This window comes from Eleginops maclovinus, chromosome 4 (genome assembly GCF_036324505.1).
Source record: "Eleginops maclovinus isolate JMC-PN-2008 ecotype Puerto Natales chromosome 4, JC_Emac_rtc_rv5, whole genome shotgun sequence".
Lineage (NCBI taxonomy): Eukaryota > Metazoa > Chordata > Actinopteri > Perciformes > Eleginopidae > Eleginops > Eleginops maclovinus.
The window spans coordinates 34456009-34473777 of record NC_086352.1 but is presented as its reverse complement, the minus strand read 5'-3'; the positions used below and the strand labels follow the sequence as shown (position 1 = coordinate 34473777).

The 17769-nt window shown below is 39.0% G+C and overlaps 1 protein-coding gene across 2 annotated transcripts; it reads right to left on the bottom strand.

Annotated features, from left to right (window-relative positions):
• Positions 1–771: 771 nt before the first annotated feature.
• Positions 772–17044, bottom strand: cers3a (ceramide synthase 3a). 2 transcript variants are annotated; one of them, XM_063882077.1, is made up of 12 exons: positions 16825–17044; positions 16640–16708; positions 11969–12150; positions 9276–9393; positions 8013–8131; positions 7784–7841; positions 7559–7609; positions 7017–7109; positions 5795–5923; positions 4558–4664; positions 3356–3509; positions 772–2021 (listed from the first exon to the last, which is right to left on the bottom strand). In XM_063882077.1, the coding sequence occupies exons 3-12, from the start codon at positions 12139–12141 to the stop codon at positions 1833–1835; spliced, it is 1191 nt and encodes a 396-aa protein (XP_063738147.1). In that variant the 5' UTR covers positions 12142–12150; positions 16640–16708; positions 16825–17044; the 3' UTR covers positions 772–1832. The 2 variants fall into 2 exon arrangements, with proteins under 2 accessions (XP_063738147.1, XP_063738146.1); XM_063882076.1 differs by lacking the exon at positions 16825–17044 and having other exon boundaries at positions 16640–16783.
• Positions 17045–17769: the final 725 nt, after the last annotated feature.

Below are 17769 nucleotides of genomic sequence, written 5' to 3'. Positions count from 1 at the left end.
TTTTATTGTATTCTATAAACTACTGACAACATTTCACTGTGTTGGAATTCAACACACACTGGAATGGCTGCCATACATGTAGAGATAAAGATTTAACAAACATATGGAGTAGTCTCTTAATTTTTTTCAGAGCTGTATATTATACAGTATATGCTATCAATACATACACACATTTGTAAATAGTTATATAGTAGCCTGAGTATATTGTGCTTACTACTGCTTCAATATTTCCTTTGTGACTCCCCGTGTTATTGATGTGAGAACAGTTGAGGTGCATTCTGTAAGACACATTGAGTGTATACCTCTGGTTTGTCAAGGGTCAGTTGACTTGTTTACTAGAACATTAAAAATCGTACCTCATCATAACTGTCATATTAAAGTGGTTATGAAACATTAAAGGGAGGGGCTCTTTCTTCCTGCAGGTAAGACCTGTCCTAATTAAAATGTGTTACTTTTTACGCTCCAATTAAACATAATAAAGCACTTTCCACACACATTACAAAATGTGTTTCTGATCACACTCACTCAGCTGGGCAGAGGATCACTGCTTCCTGCTCTCTGCTCCTGAGCCCTGCAGACAGACAGCAGGCTGAGCATTACCATCTTGTGGTCAGTGGAGGAATGACCGTCTAGAAGACTGATTCGCAACATGAAATCTTAAGACAAGTGAGAAATAGCTCAGAAAAAAGATTGTACTTTTTTTTTTTTTACACAAATAGTACTTGCTAAATGTGAAAGGGTTACCCTTCATACAGCATGCTGAGTCGGACATTCTAGTTTGTTGTAGTTTATTGAAAAAAAACCCGACACATCAATGTCTTACTGCCCCGTGATTCTCCGTCTTCCTTAACATTTTTTTAAATGTTACAGAAATAGTGGCCAATTAGTCTTTACTCATCAAACACAAAGACTGCAACAATCTGTTCATGTTCAAATTACTAAGCATAAGTCACCTATTCATCAGTGCTTTTTAATGTGTAATTATATGTTATTATATTTGAAATCTGTTATTTTAAATACATTTGAACAAGTACATGTAAAGTGTAAAAAACTCAATAATAATAATACATTAAGAAAATTATTATAACCACTTTTCTGAACTGGTTTTCTCCAGTTAAGTGAAGGGCAGCAACAAATACTTCATCAAATGTACAGGCACAGCATCAGTGATGTGAGGCAACTCCTTTTATAATTATAAAACCCATGTCCTCTGCTGAGTCTCTGATGTGCTGTCCAACACCCATCACTTTTGTTGCATAATAAACACCTTACAGCCGATATAAATGAATTGGAAGCAGATTATTTCCTGTGTACGTTGCATCAGAGATATGTTTTCCTGCAGGTCTTTCTAATGCTGGAGGAGACTCAGTTTGGGATTATTATATCCCATTGTTACAGTTCACTTTACGTTTTTGTCCACAGAAATGAAAAAAATGCTGACTGTATATTTATATAAAAAGTTGTTTTACAGCCTTTTAAAGCAAGAACCTTTATAGAACCGTTATAAAAGCCAGCAGGTCTTGATTGATGAAGCAGTGAGGTTGAGCAGCTGGTGGTCCCCCCCCTCACCTTCGCACCAGCTCTGCACTTCACAAACATATAAACGTGGTGATGAGTGCGTCCTTTGTTTGCTTGCTGGTCTCTTTGAAGGACAGTGAAGCGCTGCCACGGGACAGGAGTGGGAGGGGGGGGGCTTCTCTCTGAACATGTGGCACGTTCACTGTGAGTTTAGTTTCGGCATCTGAAGGATAAAATCTTGTTTTGCTTATTGTCCATATTGGATCAGATGTGTTTCCCAACACATCTGGCTCCATTGTCGTACTGAGCAGCAGTCAGCACACAGTTTTTGAGCGGCACATGTTCTCTGGAGGAGATATGCACCCAAAGCCTCTGTTCTTCTCCTCCTTCTCACCGGTTGCAAAACCATTGCCCAGTTTGTGCTGGTGCTCTCCTTCATCCTCTGTCTGGCTGCTCTCCTCCTCCTCTTCCTCCTCAAAGTCACTCCTCTCGTCTCGGGTCAGCTGTGACATAAGCAGGAGAAATACAGAAAATAGATTTTTTTTAAAGCAGAGAGGGTTTGGATGTTTAGTGGAGCAGCAGGCCTGAGAGGAGATCAGGAACCTGAGCTTCAGAGAACGGAGCAAAGGGCTTTCTCAACAAACTGTATACAGTATCGATTCATTTACTACTTCCTGTTTACTGCCTTCAGAGTTAAAATGCTCCCTGTTCAATATCAGTCATCAAGAGTGCAGTACATTTACTCAAGTATTGTCCTTTTTTGACATTTGTACATTACTTAAGTACTTCCATGGAGAGAATTATCCTCCTTTTACTACACTACATTTCTTTATACTTAAAAAAGCATGATATGCTGATATGGTATAATGCAATTCTACCAATCTACACAGTATTCAAACTATTTGGGTCATGTTTACAAACACTACTAAAATGCTCTTACATGTATAAAAACAGGATCAAATAAAAACACATAAAAAAATACTACTGTGAAAAGGTCCATTCTGCATAACAAGTATATTTAGCTGATAATATTTATATTTTTCAGAAATGGGCCATTGTGCAGAATTAAATACTTTTCCCTAAGTTTTGTACTTTAGTATATTTTGATGCCAATACTTTAGTACTTTTACTGACTTTACATACAATTTTGAAAACAGGACTTTTACTTGTATTGAAGTATCTGAAGACCATAGTATTTATACTTACTGAAGTAAAGGATCTGAGTACTTCCAACACCGCGCTGAAAAAGCTGAACACTGACTGTAATTAAATGTACAATGTCAACAGATTACACTTAACTGTATCAGGTTAGTTGAGAGCAATAATATTAAGTCGAACCTAATGTGTTTTTTGCAGACTTAATATTATTGCTTTCAACTAACCTAAATACAGTAAGTGGTTTTTCCTCGTGTCAACATCTTCAAAATCAAAGTGGAATCACCTGAAATGCTGTATGAAGTACGCAAGTCAGTTTGCTTTAAGATTTAAGCTGAAGCCATATGTTTTGGGAATGTATTTACACAAGCAGCGTTTTCTTAGAGATAAAGTCCACATAGGAGGTCAGGGGTCATGGTTGACATTCTCTCTGTATGAATCACTAAAACTATTCTGGGATAAGTCGAGGACAATTAACACTATAAATGATCAACATGTGACAGCTTAAGAGTGGAGTCATCTTGAGTTAGTTCAAAATATCCTATGTAGATCATGAAACATAGTCAAACCATCCAGTCTGATGAGGAGGAGGAGGAGGAGGAGGAGGAGGAGGAGGAGGAGCTTTGCCATACAACATCATTAAAACAGGTTTGGAAAAGTAATTATTACTGAGCACACTTACATTGCCAAACATGAACTTTTTGATCATGCGGAGAATGAGGTAGGCCCAGAATATGTGCAGACAGAGAAGCACCACCAGCATCACGTTGAAAAAGTAGTAGCCAAAGAAGGCGGGGTAGTGGAGAACAGGGTAGACCCAGGTACAGTGGATCAGCCTGGAACACAGCAGAGGAAAAACTAACACTCCATTACCACAAATACAAATGCTGCACTTGGGATCGCCTGGATGTTCACAAAAAAAGACCATGGATATAAGACATTCCTCCACCTTCCTTCCCCTCTGGTAGTTTTTAAAGTTAGTTGGCTTTGAAACATTTTAGTGTGGTGTTAACTAAACTGCATCAACTTAAGTAATGTAAAAAAAACTGTTGTATTTTTTCTGTTCACTTTATAGTCATGACTCAGCTGTGTAGGCCACCAGGACACCTAAGCAAGGCGTTCCTGAAGGTAGCATCAGATAAAGAGCAGCGTCTTTGTTTCCAATGTTGACAAGCTGTTGGGTCAGCAGCAGCGAGGAGGGCGAGGCTCCTGCTCGGCTCATCATGCTACTGCCTTTATTAAAAAGAGCGGTGCAGGTATGAGTCCTTAAACCTGGAAATGAGTCAGCAATTTACCAATGCTAGTCCTTCATTTCGAAGTCAACTGATGTTGGAACTTGTTTGAGTTAGCTTCCTGCAATAAAATAGTTGGGTTATCACAAGCTGACGAGATTTTCATGTTATTTTCTAGAACATAAAACACGTCAGTAAATACACTACTGATGAATGTCTGAAACGGCTATGAGTCTTAAAAACTACGGTTGCTAACAAGTGACAAAATGAGACTACTAAACGTCATCACGTAAAACATTAGCCAGCTTAGCGGTGGTTACATGAAGTTGTGTGACCGTGCTGTATCTGATTTACCTGAATTATAAACCTCTTAATATTATCTTCAAAGTTTCAAAATCTGATTAACTTCTCAGACTAATAAACAATTATCATGATATATTTAAGCCAACCATGAATGAGTAAAGTATATATATATATATATATATATATATAAAAATACGGTTTCCTTTTCCTTAAGGTGAAACCTGTATGAAGCCACATGATGACATTAGAGTGGTTGGAGGTGTGGTCGGCATACTCACACAACATTCAGTATACACATGGTCTTTCTCTCTCACAGACAAACACACACTCACATCATTTATGAACTTACCAGAATGGGAAGATGATCAGGCGTGTTACCATAAACACGATGGCAAACACAACAAAAAGACTTTGGCAGGTTTTCTCCCATTTGGCATAGTTGAATACTTTGGCAGACTAGAGACAAAATAAGTTGTATTGTTAGTACACTTATTAAAACACAATTTGAACTGAATTTCTTTCTATGTCCTACATTCATATTGGATGATTCTGCAAACACCAATGTAAACATGCCGTATAGAGAATCAGGAAGTCATTATTTGGAGATTGAGGTGGGGGGTGGGTTATGCAGGGCTATCCAGTTGGATAGGGGAGTTACATACGGGCTACATTCTACTGAATTAAGCTTCACTAGCATACTAAACCTCTCCAACAGAAACTTTCTGACTTTCTTCATCAACTTTATTCAACTAGTATTTCCAACATCCTAGCCGGCCACCTGACTCTACCCCCGCACTCCTAGCAGCGCTCCAGAGCATCTCTGCTAACACCTTATCCTTTTCCAACCCTCTTTAGATCCGACTTTGCCCATTTCTGCGTAACCCATTTTTCTGGTGAAACATGAATTTGTCTGTCGCTAGACAGACAAATTCATGTTTTGGAAATAGATTGATAAAAAATAGCACTTTTTAACATGACTGACGATCACAGTTATAAAGACTTAATGACTCTTTTTATCATGCATTTAAGAAGAATAAACTAGCATACAATCTGCAACTAGTTGCTCCTTTGTTTTTGTTTGTCACATTTTCTACATAGGTAATGTGATGTGAGCGCGCCTGGGCACTGATTAACTGAACTGGTAACAGGTGTGTTTGATCTCACAGCTGGGAGTCTCTTCCTCTCTTGTTCTCTCCTCTCCTCTTATTTAATGAATTGCAGTAATAATAAAGACTGTCCTATATTCTCGCTCTCTGTATTTATTTGAAGGTTCTGACTAAGTGGTAGTGTTTTCCTGCCACACCTGAGTGAGTTAACCTTTATTACAGTTCAGTATTTGAGTGTGTTTACTTTGGAACTTTCCAAAAGTCTCAGGTAATATTAGTTAGCTAATCTTAGTGGTCTGAAAAATTAATTACATTTTGCCTAACCCGCCTCCTATCAAAGCCATGACGCAATGTAACCTTAAGCATAGTTATCATGCACTGGTATTATAAAAAAAAATGATGACACTGGATATAATCTAGGAGTGTGCAGGATCACCAACAGGTCGTCGGGCGGTTTGAACCTGTGTGGCCATGACTGACCTCCAGTAAAACATCAGAGGCGTCATGGATGAGCATGACCAACGTTCCTATCCGGATGTAGTTGGCACACCAGGAGAATGATAGGAGGACCAGCGTAGCCAGATGGTGGATGATCTGCTCCTTAAAGTCCTGCAGACACACATCAGTCAACTTATCCACAACACTGTAGTAGTCAGAATATTAAACTGCTTTTCCATTAGCACCATTTTGAGTATATATGCTATATACATGTAACTACATTTAAAAAAAAAGTAGTGGGGCTAACTAAGGTTTGTCCTGAGGGGGATGCTGGAGGAACAGTTCTATGGCTCTTTCCTCCTTGGAGTTTGAAAGTTTTCAGCAAATGTCTTTACAATCTACCATTTAGGTCACATCGCTTGAGTGCGCATAGGAACTTTGTGCTGACTGTGAGAACCTTCAGAGGACAATATTCATCAAGCATCCTTTTAAGTCCCAACAAGAACACTCAGATCTTCCCCTGGCTTTGTTTTAGAAGTTCATAAAGGGTTACACAAGAATTCTGATGAGGCTGCTTTTGGTTTTCATGGCCCTAAACTGTGGAACAGCCTCCCCTTGACTCCCTTGACATTTTGGAAATAAAATAAAGACCTATCTTTTTAATTTGGTTTAATTTTACTGGTATCATTTGATAAGTGTTATTACAATGTGATCAAACTCTTTCTGTGTCCTATTGTAACTTTATTTTATTTTTTTATTCTTAGGATTTTTTGCATCTCATCTAGCCTTTGGCCTTCAAGCGTTGCATTGAAAGGTGATATACAAATAACATTATTCCAATACTATTACTATTTCTTTTAGCAATCACTATCCTTCATCCCCACTAGTGACCACACTGAGACAGGGTTCTCTGTAGCGTGGGTTCCCAACATTTTAATAGTGGTGTCAGGAGGAAATATACATCCCAGATTGCACCAGCTTTAAATGACTATTGTAAAAATGGCCTTGAGGTAATTAAAAAAAGTTTAATTGCTAAATCACATCTTATTTTGATGGCTCTATGCCTGATTGTGTGGTTGTTGTGTAGTTTTCAGATGATCATGATTGTGATAATAATAATGATGATTTAAAATAATAAGAATGGGGGGGGGGTAGTATTTAATAGAACACTTTTTTTTACTTTTATTGGGAATAAAAGCAGAATATTTAGATTTCAGAAGATCTAATGAAGTATAAATGTTGGCTTGTAAAAACCACTACTCACCTTTCTCTTGACATCAAAGGCGACGCGTAAGAGGAGTGAGCCGTAGAAGCTCATCTCCAGGATGTAATACCAGTACTGAGACTGCAGCAGGGACTGCACACACACAGAGCAGAGGAAAGCATGTAACATGAAGCTGCAGTGAATCAGTTACATAGACAAAATGAAATTCCCTTAAGGCTCCGCTCTTTGTCCTAACAGCCTTTATCTGGCAGGAAGAAACTTTAGAACAGTCTATTGTTTACTCACCTCCATTTTTAAAGCTAAGAACAGGCTGAAATGTGAGCTATGGGATCATATATTCTCCAATCCCAGTGTGCTAGGCTAAGCTGCACGATTGTATTTGTAACCAAGGTGCCTTTTAAATAATAACTAGTAAAGAATGTATATTGCTCCCACTATACAGCTTCAATACACTTTAACACAAAGACATTCAGCGGGACAGACGTTTATATTTGCGCTTGTATTTCAACAAATATAACTAAAACAAATCTAAATTGAGTGGCCCACCCTAGCTTTATGAGATGACTATGGCGTATACAAACCTGCTTTGGAAAACCTTCCCATACTTCCCGGGTGTCATAAAACCATTCTTTCTGCAAAAATATTTAGAGGAAAAGTGTTTGTGTTACAAGTACAGAAGCTTCTAAGAAATACATCGAGCTACAAGGCTGCTAATAACATTCAACCACAGTTATCTAAAGTTTCTATTCGCAGTAAATCTGATGTTTCTGGCGGAGATGGACTCTTGCTTTATTGAAGTTACTCACGTCGTACAGAGCTATCAGTCCTCCAACAAACGCTGATATATAGAAGACAAACCTCCAGCTGTAAAAAGCAGAGGGGAGACATGTATGGACTATGGCTATTATTAGTGTACACACACACACACACACACACACACACACACACACACACACACACACACACACACACACACACACACACACACACACACACACACACACACACACACACACACACACACACAGTAGTGACCTGGCCTCTCTGAACTTCTTCAGGACTCCGGGAAGGTCCTGACTGCGTCTTCTCCTGAACCAGCGTTCAACCTGTCTCACCGACAGAATGCTTTTCTTAGACAGTCCATCAATGTCTGCCTGGAAGGGAGTGAGAACGCGCATGCGCACACACACACACACACACACACACACACACACACACACACACACACACACACACACACACACACACACACACACACACACACACACACATTAATAAATACAAATTCTGTGTTTTGGGCAAAATTCATAGTTGAACATCCTGTATGTGCAGTTAACCCAGCATTAGCTTTTTGCTTAATAACCCGCCACATCAAAATTGAGACAGGCTGTTAGCTGCATGAAGTCCCTTCAGAATTAAACATTCAAGTGACGGGAATAAATAACAAATCATTGAATTAATGGTATTGAAACAGTTAAAGTTGCAGTTTAATTGCATTCATCTAATTTCATATAATGTTATTTATGTATACTGACCCATTCTGTAATTAAACAGGCAGCAGTCACTTAATGCTTGACTTATAAACTAAAAACTAAAAGAGGTTTAATTAGTCATGTCAGAAAAACCAACTGGTATTTTAACCTTGGTCATCCACTAGAATATATATGAAGCTCCAATTACATTTCACTTCAATGTCTAGCAGCCAATCATCGTCTACAGTCAAAATGTAAAATGGTTCTCCTCTCTCCTGCAGTCAGCTGTGATTTCAGGTGTTTCAGCTGCGGCCCCGTCTCCACCCCACCTCCATTCATCATGTCCAGCATCCAGGAGAGCTAATACTACGACCTCATCACACCTCTTCTTCCCATCTCCTAATCAAATCCCAGATCATCACCACCAGTGTCTAGACCCCTTAAGACATACGAAATCAGGATCTGGGTCTAAACGCCAAAGACTATTAACTTTTTTCATGTGTCAATAATTGCTCTTTAATCAAAAGAAGTGTCTCCTGATTAAAACAGTATAATAGTCACTGACATAGGTTGTGTCACTTTTTAGTTTCCCCTCAAAATCACTCTCCATGTTGTATGTTGTACTCGCAGTTTTCTAAAATCTGTTGTTTTTATTTATTTGCATCCTGTTTCGGTATTTCGTTGTGTTTCTGTTTTTGCTGATGATTTTATTTTTCAGTTTCAGGTTGTGTTTCTCTATGAGCTGTGTTTTTTCTAAATGCAGTAAAAGTGTTTACTTATTTCTTTCCTTGTATTATTGTAACCAGTAGAGAGGAACTGTGTTTACCTGAGCGGGATTTCTACTCTGAGAAATGTAGTAGTGTTCCAGGATGGGGTTCTCCTCTGCTTTCAGAAGCACTCTCTGTCTGATCCCAGCAGACACTGCCAGGGGTGTAGCTATCAAGCTGGAACACACACACACACACACACACACACACACACACACACACACACACACACACACACACACACACACACACACACACACACACACACACACACACACACACGTTTGATGATGTTGAGTTCTGTATATAAGAACATTGGAATAGCCTGCATAATTTACTGATTTAACAAATATAATTTGTATTAGTGGTTCGTTAAAGTGCTTCTAAAGATTGATTCTATATGTATATAGGGCCATTCTAAAAACAAAACATCTTAAAATACATAACATAAGAGGGTTCATTTTTAAATAACCCCTGATTTTCTTTAACCAGGAACTTACTCTGCATCGCTGCCCCCTCGAAGCTGCATGGTGATGAATAAAATCCCATCAATTTGGAGTAAATGTTTTCCAAACCATTTAGCAAAAATGATCACATAGGAAACACATTCTAAGGTTCAAAAGTAAGACATAGTTGTAGGTAGTGTCAAAATGTAAGGTTCAATCATAAATTAGTAAGGTAATGAACATGCTTACAGCAATGTTTTTTATAGTTATGAGTCATTTTTAGTTGCATGTTATTGAGAATACAGACACAGAGTGAGTGATAACCTCAATAAGTAATAAAGAACCAAGACTTTCTAAGGAAGGGAAGAGGAAAAATAGCTGATTTTACCTTGAAATGCTACAAATGGACAAAGACAATTTTCAAAATGTTTCCAACTGTGACTTTGAACCAATTCTTCAGAATAGATGGGTAATGTAGTTTAAAGAACATCAAATTGAAAACCTTTAACAGTGGAATAATACATTTTGCATGATCTCTCCACGGCACAGAGCAAAAAGATAACTTTCATACACACACCTCCTGTGTAAGGATACAGTCAGTGTTGGTTTGTATATCAGCAGAATTTTCCTTCAAACTTTAATATTCTTCAGTTTAAAATTTCACCAGTGAGTGATTTGATATTGCACTCTAACATCTTGAGTAAGTAAACTGTATATATTTGTAAAAGGTTCTTGTGTTGTAAAATCTCTTAAGGGTGAATCTAATTTTAATCCATGAAACTAGCTCCATGTTTATATTAGGATAGCAGAAAGTCTACACATTCTTTCACAAACTGAAAACCCACCTGATTCGCTTATACCATGGCATTTAAATACAAAAAAAAAAAAACTTGAAGAGTTTAGCCCATTTGAGACTAAAGCAGCAGCACTTACAATGGTTTTGCGTTTTTTAAGTGAATATGTCAGGACTTCTCTTGTTGTTCTGTATCCTCATGGTTTATTGAACTTCAACAGTCACATTAGAACAATCACTAAGTCCGCCTACTATCACCTGAAGAACATATCTAGGATTAAAGGACTAATTTCACAGCAGGATCTAGAAAAACTTGTCCATACTTTTATCTTCAGTAGATTGGACTACTGTAATGGTGTCTTTACAGGTCTCACTAAGAAATCTATTAGAAAGCTGCAGCTGATTCAGAACGCTGCAGCTCGAGTCCTCACTAACACTGAGAGTGGATCACATCACTCCAGTTCTGAAGTCTTTACACTGAGAGAGTGGATCACATCACTCCAGTTCTGAAGTCTTTACACTGAGAGAGTGGATCATATCACTCCAGTTCTGAAGTCTTTACACTGAGAGAGTGGATCACATCACTCCAGTTCTGAAGTCTTTACACTGAGAGAGTGGATCACATCACTCCAGTTCTGAAGTTTTTACACTGAGAGAGTGGATCACATCACTCCAGTTCTGAAGTCTTTACACTGAGAGAGTGGATCATATCACTCCAGTTCTGAAGTCTTTACACTGAGAGAGTGGATCACATCACTCCAGTTCTGAAGTCTTTACACTGAGAGAGTGGATCACATCACTCCAGTTCTGAAGTCTTTACACTGAGAGAGTGGATCACATCACTCCAGTTCTGAAGTCTTTACACTGAGAGAGTGGATCATATCACTCCAGTTCTGAAGTCCTTACACAGACAGGAAGCCAGTCTTTACACTGGCTTCCTGTCTGTCAGAGAATTGATTTCAAAGTTCTGCTGCTGGTTTATAAAGCATTGAATGGTTCAGGTTCAAAATACATTTGTGATCTCTTGCTACATTATAAACCATCCAGAACTGTCAGGTCCTCTGGGACGGGTCAGCTTTCTGTCCCCAGAGTCAGAACTAAACAAGGAGAAGCAGCGTTCAGTTATTATGCTCCAAATATCTGGAACAAACTCCCAGAACCCTGCAGGGGTAAATCCAGGCTGAAAACATTTCTTTTTGGTCTAACTATTCTTATCCAACACCGCACTGTAACTTTTATTCTTGCATTTTATATCTGTGTTATTCATGTTTTATGTTCTTTTATTCTCTTTGCTTTTTAGAAACAGTTTATAAATGCCATTTTTCAATGTTTTTAATGTCTTTCATTTTTGTAAAGCACTTTGAATTGCCTTGTGTTTAAAAGGTGCTGTATAAATACATTTGCCTGGCCTTATTGTAATCACTTTGGATATAATCTTCAGCTAAAGGAAATGTCTGGCTGTTGGCACAGTACAACAATAGTGAGGAAAGGTGCACAGAGTTTGGAATCCTACCTTTCGAATAGGTATCTGATGAGGAGGAAGGCGAAGGTGTAGGGGACAGTGACATAGAGATGTGAGGCTTTGGCATAGACCAGACCGTCCCTGTCCTCCAGGTCAGACCACGTCAGGTTCACAGGCAGCCAGATTCTGTCCCACCAGAACCAGTCATACAGCGTGTCCAACATCCCTCCACCCTGACCGAACCAGGTCACAGAGACATAACAACTTAGGAAACACAGCAGGAGCTACCAATATACACTGCATGCTCTGAATTCATCTGAAATTTCCTTTCAATACGCCATATGTCCAGCAGTGGCTCAGTAAGTAGGGGCTTGGACTGGGAATCGTAGGGTTGCCGGTTCAAGTCCCAAAACAGACTTGAAAAAATATGGAAAGTGGACTGCTACTTGGAGAGGTCCCAGTTCACCTCCTGGGCCCTGCTGTGGTGCCCTTGAGCAAGGCACCGGACACCTCCAATCCCCCCTCCCCATTGCTCCCCGGGCGCTGCACAATAGCTGCCCACTGCTCCTAGTACTAGGATGGGTTAAATGCAGAGGACCAATTTCACTGTGTGTGCTCTGCTGTGTGCATGTATGTGACTAATAAAGAGGGTTTCATCCTCCCATTCTATCTATCTTCTATCATATCATAGGAGAGGCAGAGGATTGAGATGGTTGCTCTAAAATAGCATTCCCTTACATTTGCTAGTTACCTGTCCAAGAAAAGTAATGTAACTTGATTACTTTCGATTACTCTTGGATTACCTCAGTATGAAATCCATTGCAAATAAATTCAAAAGAAAATAAATATCAATTACAAGCATCTTCAGCAGCAGCCTCTACACCAAAACTGAAACACAGACATCCGTTTAAAGACGAGATATCTAATCTGAGCTGACAAAAAATGCTCCGTTTTAGTTTAACACACACAGTTAAGCTCACACACTATTTTATGAACATATAGGTTCACCTGCTGAATTAAACACAGAACTAATGAACCAAAGAAAGTGAAACCATGAAGCAGATTCAGGCAGTAGGCGTATAGATTCACTCTGAAAGTATTAGAGAACAGAACAGCTGAGAGGAGAGAGAACATCTGATCCTTTACTACACACACTAGATGCTCTGTTGGGGTTTTACTAACACGGTGATCCTGCTGGTTATCCACATTTTAGAAATGTAACAGTAATCTGATTATGTCTTTTTTCATGTTACTGTAAGAGAATAGTTACCTTTGTTTCTATCCCGATTACTTTATCCTGTTACTTCCCTAAGCCTGCTTACACAATAACCATCTCTTTTAAAATACCTTTAGTTACAAATATTAAATTATACTGACAAATAACAATAGCACAAAAGTCTAACTGAGTTTTATTTTACTCTTGAGAATGGGGTAAAGTAAATGCAGGCAGACTGCAGTCGGAGATGCTACAGTTACTGTAGTGTACATAAAGGTCTATTTACTAAACAAATATTGACCCGGTGATCCCTCCCTGTTTTCAAGATCACGACTACGCCTATTTCACACACACACACACACACACACACACACACACAGAGACAGAGAGAGAGAGAGAGAGAGAGAGAGAGAGAGAGAGACACAGAGAGACAGAGAGAGAGAGAATACTTGACAATGAAAGCTTGAGCTGCAGTCTAGCAGCCAATCACAGCATAGAAAGCAGTTCATTTAATTTGATTATTTTATGTTATTATGTTTATACTTTATTTTTACTTTAAAATATTTTAATGCCTAAACACATTGCTGCTGTAACAAAATTATTATTAAATGTTCAATCAATAAAGTATCTATACTTACATCCTGAACTAGCAGAAGGTAAAAATACTCAGCAAAATGTTCCTCCAGTGAAAGTAGAAAGTACTCTCATCTAAATGTACTTAAAGTAGCGACAGTAAAAGTAGTCATTGTCTGATTGGTCCATTTCAGAATAATATCTCTGATATGTTTTATAATGATTGATCATTAAACTGTTCTCAGAGCTGGTAAAGGTGCAGCTAGTTTGAATGGCTTTGTATACTGCAGGGTAGCTGCTGGATTTACTCCAGGTGAACTAAAGTCTGATTTAAGGGCTGATTATATTTACCATCATTCATCCAGATCTGTAAAGTAACTAAAGGGATTAAATACATGTAGTGGAGTAAAAGTACAAAGTAGCAGCAAGTACAGCAGTTGAGTAAATGTAGGTAGTGACTTTACACCACTGTATCTATCTATCTATTCATCCATCTAATTATTAATGGAGACCATATATTATGTGTGTGTGTGTGTGTGTGTGTGTGTGTGTGTGTGTGTGTGTGTGTGTGTGTGTGTGTGTGTGTGTGTGTGTGTGTGTGTGTGTGTGTGTGTGTGTGTATTCTTTTTTACAAGTATTATGATAGCTCAGTCTGACAAGAGGTCTTTTTTGTGTTCTGGGCCACAGTGGAGCCACTGATGGCTAATATGTAGCGCTGGTCAGTCATAAACTGATAATGCAAAATCAGCTGGACCAGCCTGAAGTCACCTCTTGTTCTCGCCACCTGTCCAGCAGATTCTGTGGCACAATCAGGTCTCTCATATTTGTTCAGGTGTCAATAATCTTCTGTAATACAGCAGATATTCTACCTGGGGTCCATGGTAAATAGTGCAAAGAAAAGTCACCAACTAACAATAACAATACAAACATGCCGACGTTAACATAATATTTGAACATAACTGTTATTGTGTGTGCATTGGAAATAACATTGCACACAATATTAGAAACAACCTAGCCTTATTCATCGGTTATCAGTTGCTGACGCTTTGTCAAGGCTCTTGGCATCTGATACCGACAAACAAGGCACTCTTTAGCGTCTTTATGAGATATACCGGCTTTTAATCGATTCCAATGCAAACAATTAGGAAAGGAACCCCACCCAGCAGACTGCCGTCCAGATTTACGTTGAGGACTTAACTCGTGTACTGCTGAAACGGATGAATAAAAAGGTTATTCTTATAACCCACCATTAACCATGTGTTCAAATTGTGACTTACGTGTCATAGTTTTAGGAGTATGTCTTCCCAGTGTCTGAATGTGACGAGTTAGGGATTATTAAACGTTGAAGCATCTCAGGGCAGAACACACAACACAACATGCTCTCAATTTCAGTTCAAAAATGACAAACACTAGGTTGAATTCCTGGAAGTTAAAGACTTCCTGCAGAGTGAAATGTGTTCCTATAGTAATAATACAACTGAAATATGAATTATACTTGACCATTTAAAAACACAAGCATATTTTGTTCCTTGTAAGTTAGTTAGGAATCATAGAATCCAGTACTTCATGCAGGCTGATGTGTTTGGAGATGCATCATTACAGATGGGGTAATGTCAAAATGATTATTTTATGTTGAAAATCTCCTGAGTGATCAAACACAGCCCTCTAGTCTCCTGGATACTTCCCATTTATTGAGTTTTACAATACTTCAAGCTTTTCATGTCATAGAAGTGAAAGACTTCTAAGGAGGCCAGGGGTGGAGCCAGACATTATAAACATTCGGGGCTTGAGCCCAAAGCTAACCTAGGAGGTTCGAGGGCGTTAAACTGCATTAAAACACGTAGAAAACCACTCTCGTTATTTTCTGAGAAGACAGAGGTATACCAACCCAATGTATAAAGATCTGCATTTAACCTCTTTGAGCAGAAGCGCCCCTAGTGGGCCCGCCGCCATGCCCATTCTGAAATAAAACTGTTGCTAACTATATACTTCTACAATTATCAACATACAACCAAAAAAACCAAGCCAACAATGTTAGATAGTGATACTTCCCCAGCAATAGAACTTCTGCTCCATTGATTTGCCGGTCCAGTCAGAGAGACAGAGGGGAAATTACACAAAGTTGACGTTACCCTTAATTTAAAACCTAAAAAAAGATTTGGGGCTTTTGAGAAAACATTCGGGACTTGAGCCCCAGAAGCCACCCCCCGCTCCGCCCCAGAAGGAGGCTATACTTCTAATCCTGATGGAGAGTTTGATGGATTTAACACGTTAATGTTCAGCCTTTACTTTATGAAGACAACTCTTCAAACCATTACAACTCAGTCACAGTAACTACAAAATGTGTACTATGGAATGAAGGACACACAATTCACACGTAAGAGGAAATATAAAAGTAGAATAAAAGAAACTCTAAACAACCTCAAAGATGAGTAGAATAGATTTGATCAGCGCTTCAAATTACAATAAAGGAAATTCTCCTGAGTCTAGCTTTTTGTCATTCCACCTTTTTAAAGCTGCTAGCCCAACAAAGGTTACCCAGCAATACAGATCGTTGAAACTGTCAAACAATTCATTATACAACAGTTCTCAAACATCCTAAACCCCCGCAGCTAAACTCAAATGAAAGCTTTTCATTTCAAATGTGCCGACCACAGAAGTTGGATCTCACAGGAACTTAGCGTTGATCTTTTCGGAAGAGGGACTTCATTCATCCCAACTCAGCCGTGACAAAGCTAACAGAGCTTGAAAGAAAATCTTCACTTGACTTCACTAACAGTCCCCCGCCTCCCTCCCTTCCGTCCTGCTGCAGGCAGCCTTGGACCTAAAACAAACCTCTACATTTACACCTAAATTGAAAACTAAATTCAATCTAAAACTAGCAGGGGGGCTCATCAATCACACTCCAAGGTCAGAGGAAAGCAGAGACTCACCTTTCCACTGTCACTGCTACCAGGTTAGGTAAGGGATGTTGTTTCCACAGCAGCTGACTGCAGTGTTTGCTGTAGAAAATAAACACAGAGGGTTAAATCCTCTATTTCCCCATTATGACGAGCTCCCAGCCACTCTCTCTTTGTTTGACATTCTTTAGGGTCACACCCAGTCCAGCCACAGTTACCTGGGAAGGTGTTTTTCTCTCCCCTCCAGGAAGTAGAGGTAAGGTTAGCGGATTGCCACAACACACCCATAAGCTTTTTTTCCCCCTGCCTCAAGAGATCTGATAACCTTGTTGGCGTTGTTCTTGATAAATTACAATTACAAAAGCAGGTTCTCCCAAAGCAAACCTTGGAGGAAATACGAAAGGCAACTTGAAAATGGTGCTGACTTAAAAATGTAAATTGCTTGTTTTTAATACATTTCATTTCAACAAAATGATCCGCTGGAGTTCAGCTGTTGCCTGCAGAAATCGACCCTTCAGATCCCTAAACTAGTTCAGCGGTCTCATTATCCAACCTTAATATTTACACTAAACCTGACAACCATACTGCTTTCAGCTCTGACACGTGTGATTCATAAACAGATTTCAGTGTTGACACTTCAGATAACACTTCAACTCTTATTACGGCTTACTCAACAAAAAAAACTCTGTTTACAGTTTTTACAGTTAATCTAACAACCAGCCTTTCCTTTTAAACTGAAACCACAACTTTAGGTAACACTTTATTAAGCAACACTTTTACATACATTTTAAAAAGCAAACACAAACCTTTTCATCAGAACATTTTCAGATTCTTTAAAGCCTGCCACCATCTTTAAACGTACAACGGTGCAGATAAACTGTGTATATGTAAACAGGTATGCATGCTGGCTGCGAGCTTCGAGAGGGTTCAGTCATCATCCTCTCTGTGTGTTGGTGTGTGTACGGACAGAGCAAACAAGGTAGGCTCCTAGAACTCAATGTCAAGATAAATCAATAGAGCTCTTTGATGACACGCCTAACTAATTATTAACATGATAACCACATGGAAAGATAGCTAGAGAGTTCCAAATGAGGATGAGACAAAACAGAACACTAACTGTCTCTCCTTTTTTGCCATAGTTGAAGAAAGCCAAAAAAGAAGGA

What these genes read in the sequence shown, in the direction of transcription:
- cers3a (XM_063882077.1), bottom strand. Translation starts at nt 12,141, where the DNA reads ATGTTGGACACGCTGTATGACTGGTTCTGGTGGGACAGAATCTGGCTG. An exon ending in AAGAAGTTCAGAGAGGCCAG is followed by an intron (nt 7,842 to 8,012) that starts GTCACTACTGTG and finishes TGCTTTTTACAG; the next exon opens with CTGGAGGTTTGTCTTCTATA. An exon ending in GGGAAGGTTTTCCAAAGCAG is followed by an intron (nt 7,110 to 7,558) that starts GTTTGTATACGC and finishes GTGTGTGTGCAG; the next exon opens with TCCCTGCTGCAGTCTCAGTA.